The 17,128-nt window shown below is 37.2% G+C and overlaps 3 protein-coding genes across 3 annotated transcripts; all 3 read left to right on the forward strand.

Moving 5' to 3' along the window:
• Positions 1-10,193: 10,193 nt before the first annotated feature.
• On the forward strand, positions 10,194-12,034 carry LOC113294840. Its single transcript, XM_026543215.1, has 4 exons — positions 10,194-10,512; positions 10,719-11,078; positions 11,208-11,525; positions 11,661-12,034. Exons 1-4 carry the CDS (start codon positions 10,194-10,196, stop codon positions 12,032-12,034), a joined length of 1,371 nt encoding a protein of 456 aa, XP_026399000.1.
• Positions 12,035-12,161: 127 nt separating this feature from the next.
• LOC113294841 lies at positions 12,162-13,416 on the forward strand. Its single transcript, XM_026543216.1, has 2 exons — positions 12,162-12,557; positions 12,667-13,416. The coding sequence occupies exons 1-2, from the start codon at positions 12,162-12,164 to the stop codon at positions 13,414-13,416; spliced, it is 1,146 nt and encodes a 381-aa protein (XP_026399001.1).
• Positions 13,417-13,509: 93 nt separating this feature from the next.
• On the forward strand, positions 13,510-14,727 carry LOC113294842. The gene has a single exon (XM_026543217.1). It carries the CDS (start codon positions 13,510-13,512, stop codon positions 14,725-14,727), a length of 1,218 nt encoding a protein of 405 aa, XP_026399002.1.
• Positions 14,728-17,128: the final 2,401 nt, after the last annotated feature.

A 17,128-nucleotide genomic window follows, 5' to 3' on the forward strand; every position in this document is an offset into this window, starting at 1 on the left:
TAGCCTACTCCAAGTTAACTTCAGACTGGAATGTAGTTCATCCCTAACCAATCTCACACTGATCAAGGTACAGTCTCGTTCCTTACGCCTCTGAATCCCAGCGGGACTCTGCGCACTTGATTCCCTTAGCTGATCTCACCCACAACTAAGTGTTGCTACGACCCAAAGTCGAAGACTTGATAACCCAATCTGTCTCACACAGAAAAGTATATTGAATAGATAAATCTGTCTCCCACAGATATACCTATGAGTTTTGTTCCATCTTTTGATAAATCAAGGTAAACAAGAACCAAATGATATACCAGACTTATATTCCCGAAGAACAGCCTAGAAATATCAACCACCTCACAATAATCTTAATCTTATGGTAGCGAAACAAGATATTGTAGAATCACAAACGATGAGACGAAGATGTTTGTGACTACTTTTTATCTTGCCTATCGGAGATTAAATCTCGAGCAAATCTTAGAGAAGATAGTACTCAATCACGAAAGAAAGCAGCAAGATCAGAACATGCAACTACCGAGAAAATAGTTGGGTCTGGCTTCACAATCCCAATGAAGTCTTCAAGTCGTTAACCTATAGGGTTTTGGAAAAACTTAAGGTTAAAGGAGAATCGACACTAGTTGCAACTAGTATCACACATAAGGTGTGGGGATTAGGTTTCTCAGTTGCTAGAGTTCTCCCTTATATAGTCTTCAAATCAGAGTTTGCAATCAATGTTACCGTGGTAACAAAGCATTCAATTTTAACCGTTAGATGAAAACCTGATTAGACTCAAGCTAATATCTTTCAACCGTTAGATCGAACTTAGCTTGTTACACATAAGTGGAAAGTGACTTCATTTAGATATGAGTGACCGCACCTAAACGTGTACACCTTTGTTGGCTCAACAATAGTTAACTGAAGTTATCCATATGAACACTTTCATATCAACCTTGTTCATCTTAACCATAAGTAGTTCAAATGACTCAAATGAAACTAGTTCTGGAGTTGCTCAATTGTTTATATTCTCATAGAAGTATACAAGACACAATTGAAGAAAAATCGATTTTGATTCACTCGAATCAATTCACGAACATTATAGCAATGGTTTGCAAAAGATTGCATTCCATAATATATAAATGTATTAGTACATGAACAAACCGATTTTAAAACATAACCCACTCAAGTATGCAAATGGGTATGCATACCTAAGTATTCGGACTTGGACTGTGTTTGCCAGTTTGCAAACGAGTACGCATATTGTCGTACACTTCCAAACTTCAGTTGATTCCAGTACGCGTACAGGTGCGCATACCATATTACCCAGACTTCAACTGACTTCACTAGTACGCGTACATGTACGCATACTCTAGCTCCCGGACTTTACCTGACCTCGCCAGTACGCATACGGGTATGCATACCGTATTCCGGTCTTGGACCAACACATATGCAAGTACGCATACTATGCTTAAATCCAATTATGGTTAAGTGTTCTAAACTCCCATTTCAATCATTGAAACATTCTTAGAAGACGACAATAGCTCTCTCACACAAACTATTAGCTTCAAAGCAATTTTCAAGTGATCGAATGATCAATACGAAACATTCCGAGTCTACATCAAATGACTATCTCACACAAATCATGTAAGATGTTACAAGGCGATTTTCACATGATCATCTTTTGACTTTCGTCAAGAATATAAGATGAACTTGGTTAATGCGAAAGCTTACCAACACATATTTCGAGAAATATGTAAGCGAGTTAAACTCAGCTCGAAATATCAAATGTGTATAATTGAAGTCTATATAGCTATACAACTTTTGTCTCAAATAGGAGATAGAGTAGATAGACTTTTGAGTGATAGATGAGTTCAAGTCTCCACATACCTTTTGTTGATGAAGTTCCACAAGCTCCCCTTATTAGTTCTTCGTCTTCAATCGATGAATTCCGTGAAGTCTAATGCTCAACTACACTTTTTATCCTAATCCGAGACTTAGCCATAAGTAGACTAGAAATCAAGACTTATAGTTTTGGCAACTAAACTTGATAACAAGCTTGAGATGGCAACGCTTGCGAGTTCGACCGAGCAGTGCTCTAACATTCTACTTCCTACTCTTTAGGAGGTAGATTTCATAGAACTTGGGAAGACGTATTAGACCCAGGTATAAAGAGCATAAGGAAACCTACTGGCTCCTTCAAATTACTGCTTTGCTTAATGCAGTTAGTCACTGTACACTCAATTAGGCAATTTATGATTCCAAACGCGGATACAAGATAACAAGTAATTTTATATTATTATTAATATTATTTTATTTTATTTTCAACTAACCAAAAAAAAGGGACAAGCCAGAGACAACAAAATACTCTGAAACATTTTTCATTCAATCAATTGGACTACAAAACTAGATTTTATAGTGCCAATAGACTATATTTTTCACTGGTTCTTTTAAAATGTCTCTTCCAACTACGTGATTGTATACGAGCTCAATATTGGGTGAAAAGTAGTTATGAATCTCCCAAGATGATCCTAGTGTTCTTATTTTTAATTCAGAAGATTGTGCAGCTTAGAGCATCCACAGTCACGACCAAATTTGGGGACTATACCCAAATTTGGTCTCAAAACCAGCCGTAATGGAACGGACTAAAACTATATTTAGTCGAGATAATTAGGGTTTGGGACCAAATCTGGTCGCCGACCCAGACTAAAATCAGTTATAGTGGGACGGGGTTATTATGAGCGTATGAATCCAGACGGGAGTATAGTGAGCGCTTCACACCGGGCGTATGTATAAAGAACGCATGATATTGGGACGGATGTATAAAGAGCGTATGAATGAGGCGTATTTATAAACACCGCCGGACCAAACGGATGTAATACATACGCCCCAGACCGAGCGTAATTGTATTATGTGCGCCTGGTTGGGGCGCTGTTTTAATGTGCGCCTGGTTGGGGCGCTGTTTTAATGTGCGCCTAGTTGGGACGCTGTTTTAATGTGCGTCTGTTCTAAACACTTTAGCAATTTGTTCTAAACACTTTAACATATTGTTCTAAACACTTTAGTCAATGAACTGTGGGGCATTACATGATTATACCTAATAACATTTTAGCAATTACTAATCAAACCCACTAATTAAACACATCTCACCAGGTGCATTTTGTATCTCCGTCCCACCCAGACGCACTTTATATCTCCGTCCCATCCAGACGCAATTTCTATCTCCGTCCCACCAAACGCACTTTCCATCTCCGTTCCTTGTCCGGCGTAAATTATACCTACGTCTCAATCAAGCGCGCATTATACCTCCGTTTCATTCAGACGCATATTATAAACACGCTTCATCAAGAAACGTGGATATAAGTTCCGTCCCGCATCAAGCGTGGGTATAAGTTACGCTTCACCAAATTTTGGTCTACTCCCATTGTGCTTGAACACACAGAATACCAAATTTTTTTGGCTTTTAGTCTGGCTTTTGGTATTTGGCCCGTTTCATGACTGTGGTTGCTCTTAGGACACCATACTAGAGCCGGTACCTTGGCTAGAAAAGTTTATTAGACCGAAAAATAATTAACATACAAAAATATGCTCATCACTCTGTTCAAGAAATATAACCACTTTAATTCAACGCACATCAAACGTGCTCACTTTATCAGTCTTTACAAGATGTAGATGTACAGAAGAACTATGAACCCTATACCCAGATAAAAGAACTAGTTCACTTGGTTAAGTTCGCTCAATTAGTTGATATAGAGCACGCTCGGACTATACCATTAATTAACTTCACGAACAAACACAGTAGTTCTTTATTCTCAACTAAATCCGCTGAAAACTATGTCACTAACTATCAATTAAAAATTGAGTAACAATAGTGAAGTTAAAGCGAACAAGGATATTTAACATCTATAAAGTACTTTAAAACCAACTTAGTCATCATTTAATGTCAAAATAAACATTCAACATGTACACTGAAATAATGTCCTAAACTTAGAGAGAGCTTGACTTTGGCCGGGCGATTTTGATCAATAGTCAAGATTGGTTTTCTTCATCATTTTTTCTCTTTTCGATCCAATTTTCTCTCAATCTCTGGTTGTTTTGCTTAGATCTATGAGGGTTTTTCCGTTATGATGGTTACGAAATCAACTCCACCTCTATATTATTGTTAAGAATTTGATATCTCTTATTAACTTGTTCTCCCTTTTACAATACGTTGATACATATAAATATGATTCATACTTGGGAAAGAAATAACTTCCTAACACGACTCTAACTCTTGACCAATATAAAGAGTCCTAATCAAAGTACATTCCATATCAGTCTCGGATTCTCGGATTTGTTACCGAGCTTAGAAGTCTTATTATATAAGACTTTCCTAAACAATCTCTAAGAGACGTACATAACTGAGACTTTCCTAAACAGTCTCAGTCACGTGTCTCAATACCCCCCCTCAAGACGGAGCATGCAGGTCACAAATGCCCATTTTGGATAAAATAGCATGGAACTGAGCTTTTCCCAACGACTTTGTGAATATATCCGCCAACTGCATTTTGGTAGGAGTATAAGAAGGTAGAATAATCTTTTGTATTACCGCATCCCTTACTAGATGACAGTCCACTTCAATATGTTTTGTTCTTTCATGAAAAACAAGGTTCTTCGCAATATATAAAGCTGATTGACTATCGCAAAGAAGACTCATCGCTTGTGTATGATAAACCCTCAAATCACTGAGTAATTGTTTCAACCATTTCAATTCACATGTAGCCGCCGCCATAGAACGATATTCTGCTTCAGCCGAGCTACGAGACACAGTTGGTTGCTTCTTAGTCTTCCAAGATACTGGTGAATCTCCAAAACAAATAAACCATCCCGTCAGTGAACGCCTAGTTAAAGGACAACTTGCCCAATCTGAATCACACCAACCTCTCAAGGTTAAACTACTATCAGAGCGCAACAGAATTCCTTGTCCAGGATTCTTTTTCAAATATCTAACCACACGAAGTGCTGCTTCCCAATGCTCCATTCTTGGTCGTTGCATAAACTGAGATAAGATATGCACTGAGTAAGCAAGATCTGGTCTGGTGACAGATAAATATATCAAACGTCCAACCAATCTTCTATACTTTTCTACATCATAAAGCAAATCTCCTGTTGCTAAAGCAAGACGATGATTGGTTTCAATAGGAAATTCTGCAGGTTTCGCACCCAATAAACCTGCCTCCATTATAATATCCAACGCATATTTCCTCTGGCATATGTAGAAACCTCGTTTACTACGAGCCACTTCCAAACCTAGGAAGTATTTTAATTTTCCTAAATCTTTCATCTTAAAACATTGACCCAAGTACGCTTTAAATTGTGTAAGCGCAACTAGATCATTCCCTGCAATAATTAAATCATCAACATACACCAGCACATTAAGTTGCATCTTTCCCTTCATCATAGTAAAAAGAGAATAATCTGAGTATGATTGCCGAAACCCATAATTCTTCAATGCAGTTGATAGCTTCGCAAACCAACACCGCGGTGCTTGTTTTAGGCCATACAACGATTTCTTCATCTTACATACCATATTCGGATTACCCTTAGCAAATCCTTGTGGTATTTTCATATATACTTCCTCTTCCAAATCTCCATGTAGGAACGCATTATGCACATCCATCTGATGCACATACCACTGTTTAGCTGCAGCTACAGCCAAGAACATACGAACCGTTGTCATCTTTGCCACTGGTGCAAATGTCTCATTGTAATCTAATCCTTCAACTTGATGATTTCCAAAAATCACAAGTCTCGCCTTTAAACGTACCAAATTCCCGTTTTCATCATATTTTTCCGTATATATCCACTTACTTCCTAAAGCTTTCTTACCAGGTGGCAGTTCTGTTAGATCCCATGTGCCTTGTTCTTCTAAGGCCCGTATTTCTTCCGCCATTGCTTTCCTCCAGCCTGGATGTTTCATTGCCTCTCTGAAATTCCTCGGCTCAGACTTTGCAGATATTGTAGCAATATAATTTTTATGCATGTCCGAAAACCTGTCATAACTAACATAATATGTCAAAGGATAAGGTGTACTTGAGGATGATGACTGTGATGATTGAGAGTGAGATGGACTATTTTCTCTAATGGTGCATGTCACAAAACCTTTAAGCCTACTCGAGGGAATCTTCTGACGCTTCCCCTTTCCTAAATCTTCATTCACAACAGCAGCATCCGTGGCTTGTTCATCATTGTTCACAACAGCAGAATTTTCTGACGCTGTAGTCTGACGCTGAACAGCTACATCTTCAGCAGGTGCCGCAGTTTGTACTGCGATATCTCCATCTATCTGTCGCTGTTCTCCTGCAGTTTCTTCACCGCCAGCGGATAGGCACTCTTCATCATCACTCCACTCTTCACCATTACGATCAGTCTCAGCTGTAGTCCCAGCAACATCAGTCGCTATATGACTTCTAGAGCTTCCCATAATGTCCGTCTCAACTGTTTTACCATTTAACTCAGTCTTAAATGGAAATTGTGTCTCACAGAATTTCACATCTCGAGACACCAGAAATTTTCTTGTGTCTAGATCATAAACTTGCCATGCCTTCTTACCATATGGGTAGCCAAGAAACACACACCTCCGTCCTCGACTAGCAAACTTATCTCCTTTACTATTTTGATCATGTACATAGCACAAGCACCCAAACACCTTCAACTGTTTATATATAGGTGGTTTTCCAAACAATACTTCATATGGTGTTTTATTATTTAGGATAGGTGTAGGCGTACGATTTATCAAGTACGCTGCTGTCAATGCACACTCTCCCCACAGCCATTTCGGCAAGCTTGCTTGAAATCTTAAAGCCCTTGCTACATTCATTATATGTTGATGTTTTCTCTCCACTCTTCCATTTTGTTGAGGAGTACCTACACATGACGTCTCAAAGACTATTCCATTAGTCTTAAAATAACCACGCAATGCATTAAATTCCGTTCCATTATCACTTCTAACAATTTTAATATCTTTGTTAAATTGACGCTTCACAAGAGCAACAAATTCACGAAATTTTGATTCAACTTCTGTTTTATTCTGAATTAAATAAATCCAAACACCTCTTGAAAAATCATCCACTATTGTCAGAAAATATTGAGCTCCACATGATGAAGGGATCTTATAAGGACCCCATAAATCTGTGTGAGCTAAATCAAAAATACAATCTGATTTACTCAAACTACTAGAAAAACTGCTTCTACGATGCTTTGCCCGAGGGCAAATATCACAAGCATCATTATTCTTTTTGATTAATCTACTCACACCTTGCAACTTCTGCAAAACTTTCTCTGAAGGGTGTCCCATACGTTGATGCCACAACTCATATGTATCTTCACGCACAGCCATAACTTCAACATGCGGCACACCACAGAAAATATATAGTCCACCTTGTCTCTCAGCCACTCCAATCATCCTCCTCGTAGACCGGTCCTGTATAAGACATAATTTGTTAGTACACTGAAGAATACAACTCATCTCATCAATAATTTGTGTGACTGAAATTAGGTTACAGGTTATCTTTGGCACATAAAGCACGTTTTCAAGTTTCAATCCACCAGGAAGAATCACAGTTCCTATTTTCTCATAGGATGCATACTTTCCATCAGGCAATCCAACTGAACATGCCCTAATATCTCTTACATTTATCATGTTAAGAAGTTCATACGTAACATGGTTTGTTGCAACTGTGTCAACAATCCAAGATGTTTCATTCTTTTTACCTTGTAGATGAGAACCCGACTTTCTTGAGTTTAAAAACTCCATCACCTGTTGTACTTGTGCAGCTGTTACTCCTACTAGACATGCTTCATCAGCTGATGACGTACCAGCACTATCTTTTGTTGCCGAAACTTGCAGGTTATGAGCACGGACAGGATTCCCTCCTTGTCCTCTACCTCCTCTTCCAGCACGTCCTCTTCCTCCAGTTCTTCCTCCTCTGCCATTCTTTGGTCTGTCTCCCCACCATTCTGGATATCCAATGATTTTAAAACACCCATCATCTGAGTGTCCTTGTCTGCTGCAAGTTTTGCAGTACTTGGTGGGATCATAAGCGCTATTAAGTAGGCGCTGATCATCTTGCACTTTGAAGGCCATAATATTCTCTTGCATCTCTGTAGGTACTACTCCATCTCCAATCTTTAGGCGTTCTGAGTTCACAATGGTTTGATACGCAACATCTACAGACGGCAATGGTTCCCTTGCAAGCAATTGTTCACGCAAAGAACTGTATACAGAATCTAACCCAATCAGAAAATAGTGCAAGAAATCTTCTTCTCTTAATATACTTTCCTGAGATGCGATATTACATGTACACTGTCCACACTTGCATTGCGGTATCTTCATATAAGTCACCATCTCATCCCATATTTTGTTCAATCTGCCAAAATATATAGCAACTCCCTCTGTTTTCTTCTGTTTACATTCACTTAAAGATGCTTTTAGTTGACATATTCTTGTTCCACTAACAACATAAAATCTTCTCTTCAGGTGTGCCCATAATAGACTTGCATCCTCATAATCTCCCAGTGTTGATCTTACCGACAACTCCAACGTGTTACCAATCCATGACACCAACGTTGATTGCACTGCTATCCAATCTTCTAACTGATCTGGATCTTCAGGTCGCTTGATGGTTCCATCAATGAAACCATATTTTCTCTTGGCTATCAGCGATCTTCTTATGGCTCTAGCCAATTCATCATAATTATTCCCTCTCATAACTATTGGAGTGATGATAGTTCCTGGTCCATCACTCGATCCTAGATGATATACAGGATTCTTCTTCTGTGTATCATATTCCATCACCTTCCCTTTTGATGATTCAATCTCATTGACCATCTTTAGTTTTTTTTTTTTTAGGTTTCAAAACTGGCTCTCGATGCCATGTTAAGAATTTGATATCTCTTATTAACTTGTTCTCCCTTTTACAATACGTTGATACATATAAATATGATTCATACTTGGGAAAGAAATAACTTCCTAACACGACTCTAACTCTTGACCAATATAAAGAGTCTTAATCAAAGTACATTCCATATCAGTCTCGGATTCTCGGATTTGTTACCGAGCTTAGAAGTCTTATTATATAAGACTTTCCTAAACAATCTCTAAGAGACGTACATAACTGAGACTTTCCTAAACAGTCTCAGTCACGTGTCTCAATAATTCTCCTTCCCAGAGGATAAAGGGATATGTTAGGGAAGATAATCTTAGGTCTGAACCTGTAGTTGTCTCTGATGGTGATTCTTTGATTCCTCCTGGTTTTGAAGAGTTTCCTCCTAGTAAGCCAGTGTCTAAAGCCTGGGCTTCTACTCTTTTCCCTAAGAAACAAGAATTGCATCATGAAGCTTCGACGAAGTTCTTTTCTCCTCAAATGGTTAATGGCGAGAGAATTACACATGTATCCTCATCAGTGTTTAAAGAAGAAATTCGCCGTTGCGAGAATTTGGTAGCAGGGGGTTTTCGTTGGACGAAGACTTTCTTATTATGTGGTTCGAAATGTTGTTCTCAAGGCCTGGAAACCTAAAGGAAATTTACAGGTAACCATTAATGGGGATAGTTTATTTTTGTTTGAGTTTGATAACGAAGAGGACCGTGTTCAAGCTCTTGAACATGGATCAATCTATATTCAAAATAGGTTATTCTTTATTCGACCTTGGTCAAAAACTATTGAAAAATATATGGAAGAATTGAGAACTATTCCTATCTGGTTGAATTTAAGGAATGTTCCTCTCTATATGTGGAATGCAAAGGGGCTGAGTATGATAACCAGTAATGTAGGGGTACCTATTATGATGGATCAACAAACACTAAACATAACTAGGATGAGTGATGCAAGAGTGTGTGTTGAAATTGATTGTGATTGTGATTATCCTGTTATCATTCCTCTGGTGATTGATGGTAAAGACATAATTGAAGTAAAGGTGGAGCATACTTGGAAGCCACCAAGATGTTTGGATTGCAAAACTTTTGGGCATTCTAGTGCAAGGTGTCCAAAGAAAGTCGTTAATACTCCAAAGATAGTAGAGAAATTGATTCCTAAGAAACCTGATGTGACTGTGGATGCTGAAGGATGGATTACTAAGTCCATAAAAAGGGTAGAGATACCAGGGATAATACTTCTTGTTCTTCTGAGGAGGCAATGGTTGTTGAAGAAAATGTACAATCTCAAAATGTTTTGATGGAGGAGGACTTCAGGAACGTAAATGTTAACTTGGATCATCATGTTTTAAATGAAGTGCATGTTGTTCAGATGAATACACCAAATGAGATGTTGCTTAATAAAAAAATTATTCTACTGGATAAAATGAATGATATACACCATGAAGTTGTACCTGAGCATAACAAAGAAAATATGGGTGCTTCTATAGTGGGGTCTTCATCGGTGCAAGTTGGTGAAAATAGTTCCAGAGATCATTTTCCAAAGAAGGGTTTTCTCAATAATGTTGTGAACTCAAATCTTCTTCCTAGAATTGCAGATCTAAAGAGATCTGCAAGAGGTACTTCTCCCCTTTCTAAATCTAAATAATGTTTAAAATAGGAAATTGGAATATTAGAGGTCTAAATGATCCTCTAAAACAGTTTGAAATAAAAAAATTAATTAGGAATAATGCCCTCTCCATGATTGGGATTCTTGAAACTCATGTTCAAGAAGAGAATAAAAGTAGAATTAGAAATAATATTAATCCTTCTTGGAATTTTTTAGATAATGATAGTGTCAGCTCCAGTGGTAGAGTGTGGATTGGCTGGGATCCTTCTGTTATTCAAGTTTCTTTGATTCATTTATCCTCTCAAGCCATTTTTGTTGATGTTTCTTATGATTCCAAGTTCAACTTTATTGCTACCTTTGTGTATGGTGAAAATTATTACCTTTCAATAGTTAGTCTTTGGGATTCTTTGAAGGCTTTTGCTAGTTTCAACAGTAAACCTTGGGTTGTTCTAGGAGATTTCAATTCTCTACTTTACCCACATGATAGGGTGGGAGGAGCTGAAGTGATGCCTCATCATTATGCTGACTTTCAGAGTTGTACTGATGCTTCACATCTGTTTGATTTTCCTTTCACTGGTTGTTTTTATACTTAGTCCAACTGTCAACAACATGGAGGTATCATAAGGTCAAAAATAGACAGAGTTATTGTTAATATTCAGTGGATTCAATACTTTCAAAATTCTTCTGTTGAGTTTCTTCTACCAGGGATTTTTGATCATTCTCCTGGTGTGGTTTCTATCTTTGAAAAGAGGAAACATGCCCCCCCCCCCCCCTTTAGGTTCTACAATTATCTTACTGAAGAGGAGGATTTCATGAATCTTATAAGAAATATTTGGAGGGAATCAGTTAGGGGAAATCCAATGTATGTCTTAGTGACTAAACTTAAGAGATCTAATAAGGGTATCATCTTGTGGAAGAAAGAAAGATATAGGTCAGTCTCTGCTCAAGTTAGTCAAGCTAAGGAGGTTTTAGATGCTACTCAAAAGTTATTCCAAGAACAACCTCTCAATCAAAATTTAGCAGGTAGGGAAAGGGTTTATGTGCGGGAGTATGCCAAATTAAGAAGATATGAAGAAGCAGAGGCAAAACAAAATTCAAGAATTAAGTGGCTGCATTTAGGAGATTAAAATGTTTCTTTCTTTCATAATTCTTTAAAAGAGAGAAGATCAAGAAATAATATTCTCATGCTTTATAATGATGAAAATGAAAAACTTGAGGATGATATTTCTATTGCAAATGAGTGTGTCTCTTTTTTCTCTTCTCTGTTTGATTCCCAAACCAATAGTGGTGATCAGAGTTCTCAGTTTGAAAACATTAATATTCCTTGTTGTGTTAACCAAGATGATATATCTGAGCTGGTTAAGGATGTTTCTAGAGAGGAAGTGGTGAATGCTTTAGCTTCAATTGGTTCTAACAAAGCTCCAGGGATAGATGGGTTCTCCAACCACTTTCTCAAAGCTTGTTGGGAGACTATGGGGGATGATTTTGTTGCAGCCATTCAGAATTTTTTTCTCAAAATCCAAATTACTTAGAGAGGTAAATAGCACCTTCATTACCCTTATTGCAAAGATTGAAAATCCTTCTTCAGTTTCTGATTTTAGACCCATATCCTGTTGTAATGTCATTTATAAGTGCATCACAATAATTTTATCTTTAAGGATGAAGCATGTTTTGTCTGGTCTAATTAGTCCCAATCAATCTGCATTTATATCTGGGAGATCAATCCAAGATAATATTATGGTGGCTCATGAGATTGTTAGAAATTATCATAGAACCAAAGGAACTCCAAGATGTACTCTAAAAGTTGATTTAAAGAAAGCTTATGATACAGTGAGTTGGGAGGCCATTGTCTGGGTATTGCAAAGAGTTGGTTTTCCTTCTAAATTTATTGACTGGATATCTCTATACTTCTCTACTTCTCGGTTTTCTGTTATGGTTAATGGTTCCCCTTATGGGTTTTCTGGTGCCAAAAGAGGTCTAAGGCAGGGTCGTCCACTTTCACCCTATTTGTTTGTTTTGGTTATGGAAATCTTCAGTGCTTCTCTTCTCCATCAAGTGAATATTCAAAGCTTTGGTTTCCATCCAAGATGCAAGCTTACAAGGTTAACTCATTTGTGTTTTGCTGATGATATTTTGGTCTTTTTCAAGGGGACTGTGAAAGCAGAGTTTAAATTGTGCTCTTGAGCAATTTAGTAACTGTTCTGGATTAGTCATGAACAAACTTAAGACTCCACTATATTCTTCAGCTGTCGATGAAGAGGTTTTGGATCAAATTGTTCTTTGCCTGGGCTGTACAAAAGGTGAGCTTCCTGTTAGATACTTGGGTGTCCCCTTACTTTCTACAAGATTATCCTATAAAGACTGCATCCCTCTGCTCAATAAATTTGATATTAGAATTAAATCTTGGAAGACTATTTTCTTAGCTTATCCTGGTAGAGCCTTACTCATAAAGGCTGTTTTGGCTGGAATGATTAATTTCTGGTGTTCTTGTTTTGTCCTTCCCGAGAGAGTCATTAAAGAACTAAATACCAAGTTTAATAGGTTTTTTTGGGATGGTCCAGATATGGGGAAGAAGCATAGTCCTATCAGTTGGGTTAATGTGTGTCATCCTTATGAGGAAGGTGGTTTGGGTGTTAAAGACTTAGAGTTTACCAATGTTGCTGCTAATTTTAGGCACATTTGGGAACTTATTTCTGGTAAAACTACTATTTGGACTGAATGTGTAAAATATAATCTAATCAAGGATAAAGATTTTTGGAGCTTAAATGTACCTCAAGAAGCCTCTTGGTGCTGGAGAAGAATTTTAGATCATAGAGATCTTGCCAGGAAATTTATTGGAGTGACTATTGATGATGGGACTTCTTTGAACTTTATGAAGGATAATTGGCATCCTAAAGGCAGAATTGAAGATTAGGTTGAGCCACATGTGCTAGAATCTTTGGGGATAACTCAGTTGAGTAGAGTTGTTGATTTTATTACTGATGAAAAATGGTTTTACCCTGATAGTATGGAAGAAGATGTAGTGCAAGATGTGACTAAGCTTTCTACTGTTGAATTTAATGTTGTTGATGCTGATACTTTCATATGGAATCCAAGAATATCAGGTCAGTTCTCAATGAAAGAAACTTACAGGTGCTTATCTTCCCATAACATTAAACCTCCCTGGAACTGTCTTGTTTGGTTTAAAAACCATATTCCTCGACATTCCTTTATTTCTTGGCTTGGTATGCAAAAAAGACTGAAAACTAGAAATAAACTCTTAAAGTGGGGTGTGATTCAAGATGATAGTTGTATCTTATGTCATAGTAGTCCTGAGACTGAGGACCACCTTTTCCATGCTTGTCCTTTTGCTGCCATTATTTGGAAGGGTTTGCTACTTAAAATGGGTTATGTCAAGGAGATGGAGAATAGCTGGGATGAGGAGATTGCTTGGTGCATTGGTGCTTTCAAGGGGACCAGCTGTAGTTCTACTGTTAAAAAGCTTGGGCTTAATGGTTCTATGTACCATTCGTGGAGGGAAGGAAACAACAGGGTCTTTAGAACACAGTTTGCTTCAACTGATGTTGTCAGTTTTCTTATAGTGCAAGAAGTTAGGTTTAAAATGTCAGCTTCTAGTCACCAGGATATGGAGAGTACTCATGCTAGAAACTTTATGCAGAGATGGAGCATTGACTGTTCTTTTATTGTTCCAGACTTTATCAAATGTACTTGGCAGGGCCCTTGTGAGCCAGATATAATGATAAATTCAGATGGGTCTCTCAGAGAGGAATCTGGAGGATTTGGTGCTATTCTTAGAAAGCCAGGTGGTGCAGTGATTGTTGCTGCTAGTGGTGGTGGACCTCCCATGTTTGTGGTTGCTCATGAGATGCAAGGGTTGGAATTAGGACTTAAAATGGCAAAAAAGGAAGGAGCAGCTAGTGTTCATATCTCTATTGATTCTATGGTGGTCTATAATCTGCTAACAAACTCTGATATGGTTCCTCCTTGTCCAGTGTTACAAATTTGGAGAAGAATCAAGACTTTGAAGACTTGTTTTCATGGTTGGAAGGTCTCTCATTGCTACAAAGAATCAAACAGAGTTGCTGATTACCTAGCTGGTTTACATTTTACTGGTGAGTGGGTAGAGATAAAAGAAGAGAATTTCTCTCCTGAGATCAAGGATATTTTGGCAAATGATGCTTCCCAGAAAGAGATTCTGAGGATGAAAAAAGTTAGGAGTAGATAGGTTTCTTTCCTATTTTTTTTTCTTTTTATTTTTGTTTGTTTTTGTTTGTTGGTTTGGGTCTCCTAAACCCAGCTGAGCGTGTCAAAACAAACAAAAAAAACATTCAGCATGTTAATCCAAGAGACAATACTAGCATCTTCAAAACTTAAAACATAACACCTGATGGATAAATTAAAAATGCATTATATACCAAAATGCAATTGCTTAATAAGGCCTAATACTAATTTAGACACAGTTTATTCCATCGTCACTAACTGCCTTTCTCAATCACCGAGTAAAGAAAAACAGTTACCTCAATTACAGCACTTAATTGTGGCATTTTTTTTACATATACATACTATAGATAATACATAATACCAAGAGGCTAAAGAATCCGTCTTATCATACGACAGTTTACCATTTCCAAACATATGCCTTTAGCCAAAACATCATCTTAGTTCTTTTTAAATAGATTTATATGTAAAACTAAACTGGCGAAATATTAGTCGCACTAAATTTAATGTCTATAAGGTATTCAGTCCAACAAAAGAATATCACATTGTTGAAAAAGTCAAATAGAAATATGCGCTTCACACATATATTCTGACCAGTTATAATAATGTAAAGGTCCTTTTTTTAAAAGATTTGGTATCACATCGTGGAAGTATAACCACTATACCATCTATTTACAAAAAGTAAAGAATCTTATTTAAATCGTAAAAATCTATTATTGGGGTTGGATGGGAGCTTCATATGATTCTGATATCCTAAGTGTGAATACAGGGAGACCAAACGTGTGTTAAAAGTCATATTAACCTTTTAAATATTTCTATTACCTAAAATCAAAATTAATTCACCAACTTCTTTTTCTCTTCTTCTTCTCAAAATCAAACAACACAACCTATGATCAAAATTTTGAATTTTTTTTTGATTAAATCTTCATTAATTCTCAAAACCTACGAAGGTGGATTCTCAACATTACAAGATCATGGATATTTGAATCGAATCCACCATCAACTAATTATGATTCTAATTTTTATGAAGGTCTTCAACCACAATCTAAGCTTTGGTGAATCCACCATCAACTGGCCAAACACCATCAGATCCTCTAGAATGTTAAGAATTGAAAAACCCACCATTTGTTTTACCTTTAGATCGGTTTGATAGGTATGATTGATGAATTTATGGTTTAGGAAAACTTCTTATGGGTTTATTTGGGCGAGGAGTTCTTGTCGACCTAGCCGTGAAATGATAGTTACAGTTAGGACTCTAAGAACTCCCAGTCGTGAATTTCCCATTACAGTTAGCACTTTCCTAGCCGTTAGTTGTTATGTATTTGTAGAAAACTAGAAAAAAAAATTTGGATCGGCTATGAATTCCCAACCGTGACAGAAGTGTCCTAGCCGTGACACAAGTTTCCCAAACGTAAGTTCATTTAACGGTAAGGTTTTTCCGTTTTTCTAGCCGTGAAGCTTAACTCGGTTGGGACTTTCATAGTCGTTACTAGTTATGCATTTGCAAAAAATCAGAATTCTTGTTTTGTGCTTATATAATTGTCCCATTTTTTAGGAACCGAGGAAAGGGAAAAGACATACATATTTCATAGCATTTCATTGAAACGAAAAGGCCTACATATTTCGTAGCATAAAATTTAAAAAAAGATCATTACATTGTAAACATGGGTCTTAATAATAGTGATCGAAATTAGCATAAGTACTTTTTTCCAAGACACGATAAAAACATGAAGGTCAAACTTCTTGCCACAGACATCCTCATAATCGGCTTCGGCCATCTCTCACTGAAAAACCAAATCAATTATAAATTAGTATTTTTCAAAACAATTTTTGATGGATGAATTATTGACAAACTTATTCTTTGAGCATGTTGCATATTGGGATTTTTTTCTTTACGACTTTCATTTCCTCTTTGAAAGCTTCCAATTGTGGAAAGAGCTTCTCGAATCTTTTCTTAATGAGTTTCAACGATCTTCCATAATGATTTTCGTCTAACGCCACAAAAATAATATGCACACGGTTCCAAAAGGAATCAGAGGTTTCATGTATGTAAATGTTTATATCTTCGGGATGCTTTACTACCGTCATCCATGCCTTAACGATTGTAATATCCTCTTCGGTAGTGTAGAGAGTAACCACATTTTTTTTGTGCAACAATTTGGGAGTTTGTGAGAGATTTTGCACAATTTCTTTGTTGTAGGAGTGTCATTTTATAGCAAAAAATGACCGAACGGCTAGTTTTTTCAAAAAACTCAATGCAATGACTCATTGAAGTCCCAGATATCGGTACCAGCACAATCGACTAGCTTGTAGCCCTGCAATCCCAGACTACGGACATGATATATAGAAGAGACCAGGCCGTATAAGCATTTACGACTGGGTTTTAACCCTTATCAAGCCTTAAGTAT

Source organism: Papaver somniferum, chromosome 7 (assembly GCF_003573695.1).
Source record: "Papaver somniferum cultivar HN1 chromosome 7, ASM357369v1, whole genome shotgun sequence".
NCBI classification, from domain to species: domain Eukaryota; kingdom Viridiplantae; phylum Streptophyta; class Magnoliopsida; order Ranunculales; family Papaveraceae; genus Papaver; species Papaver somniferum.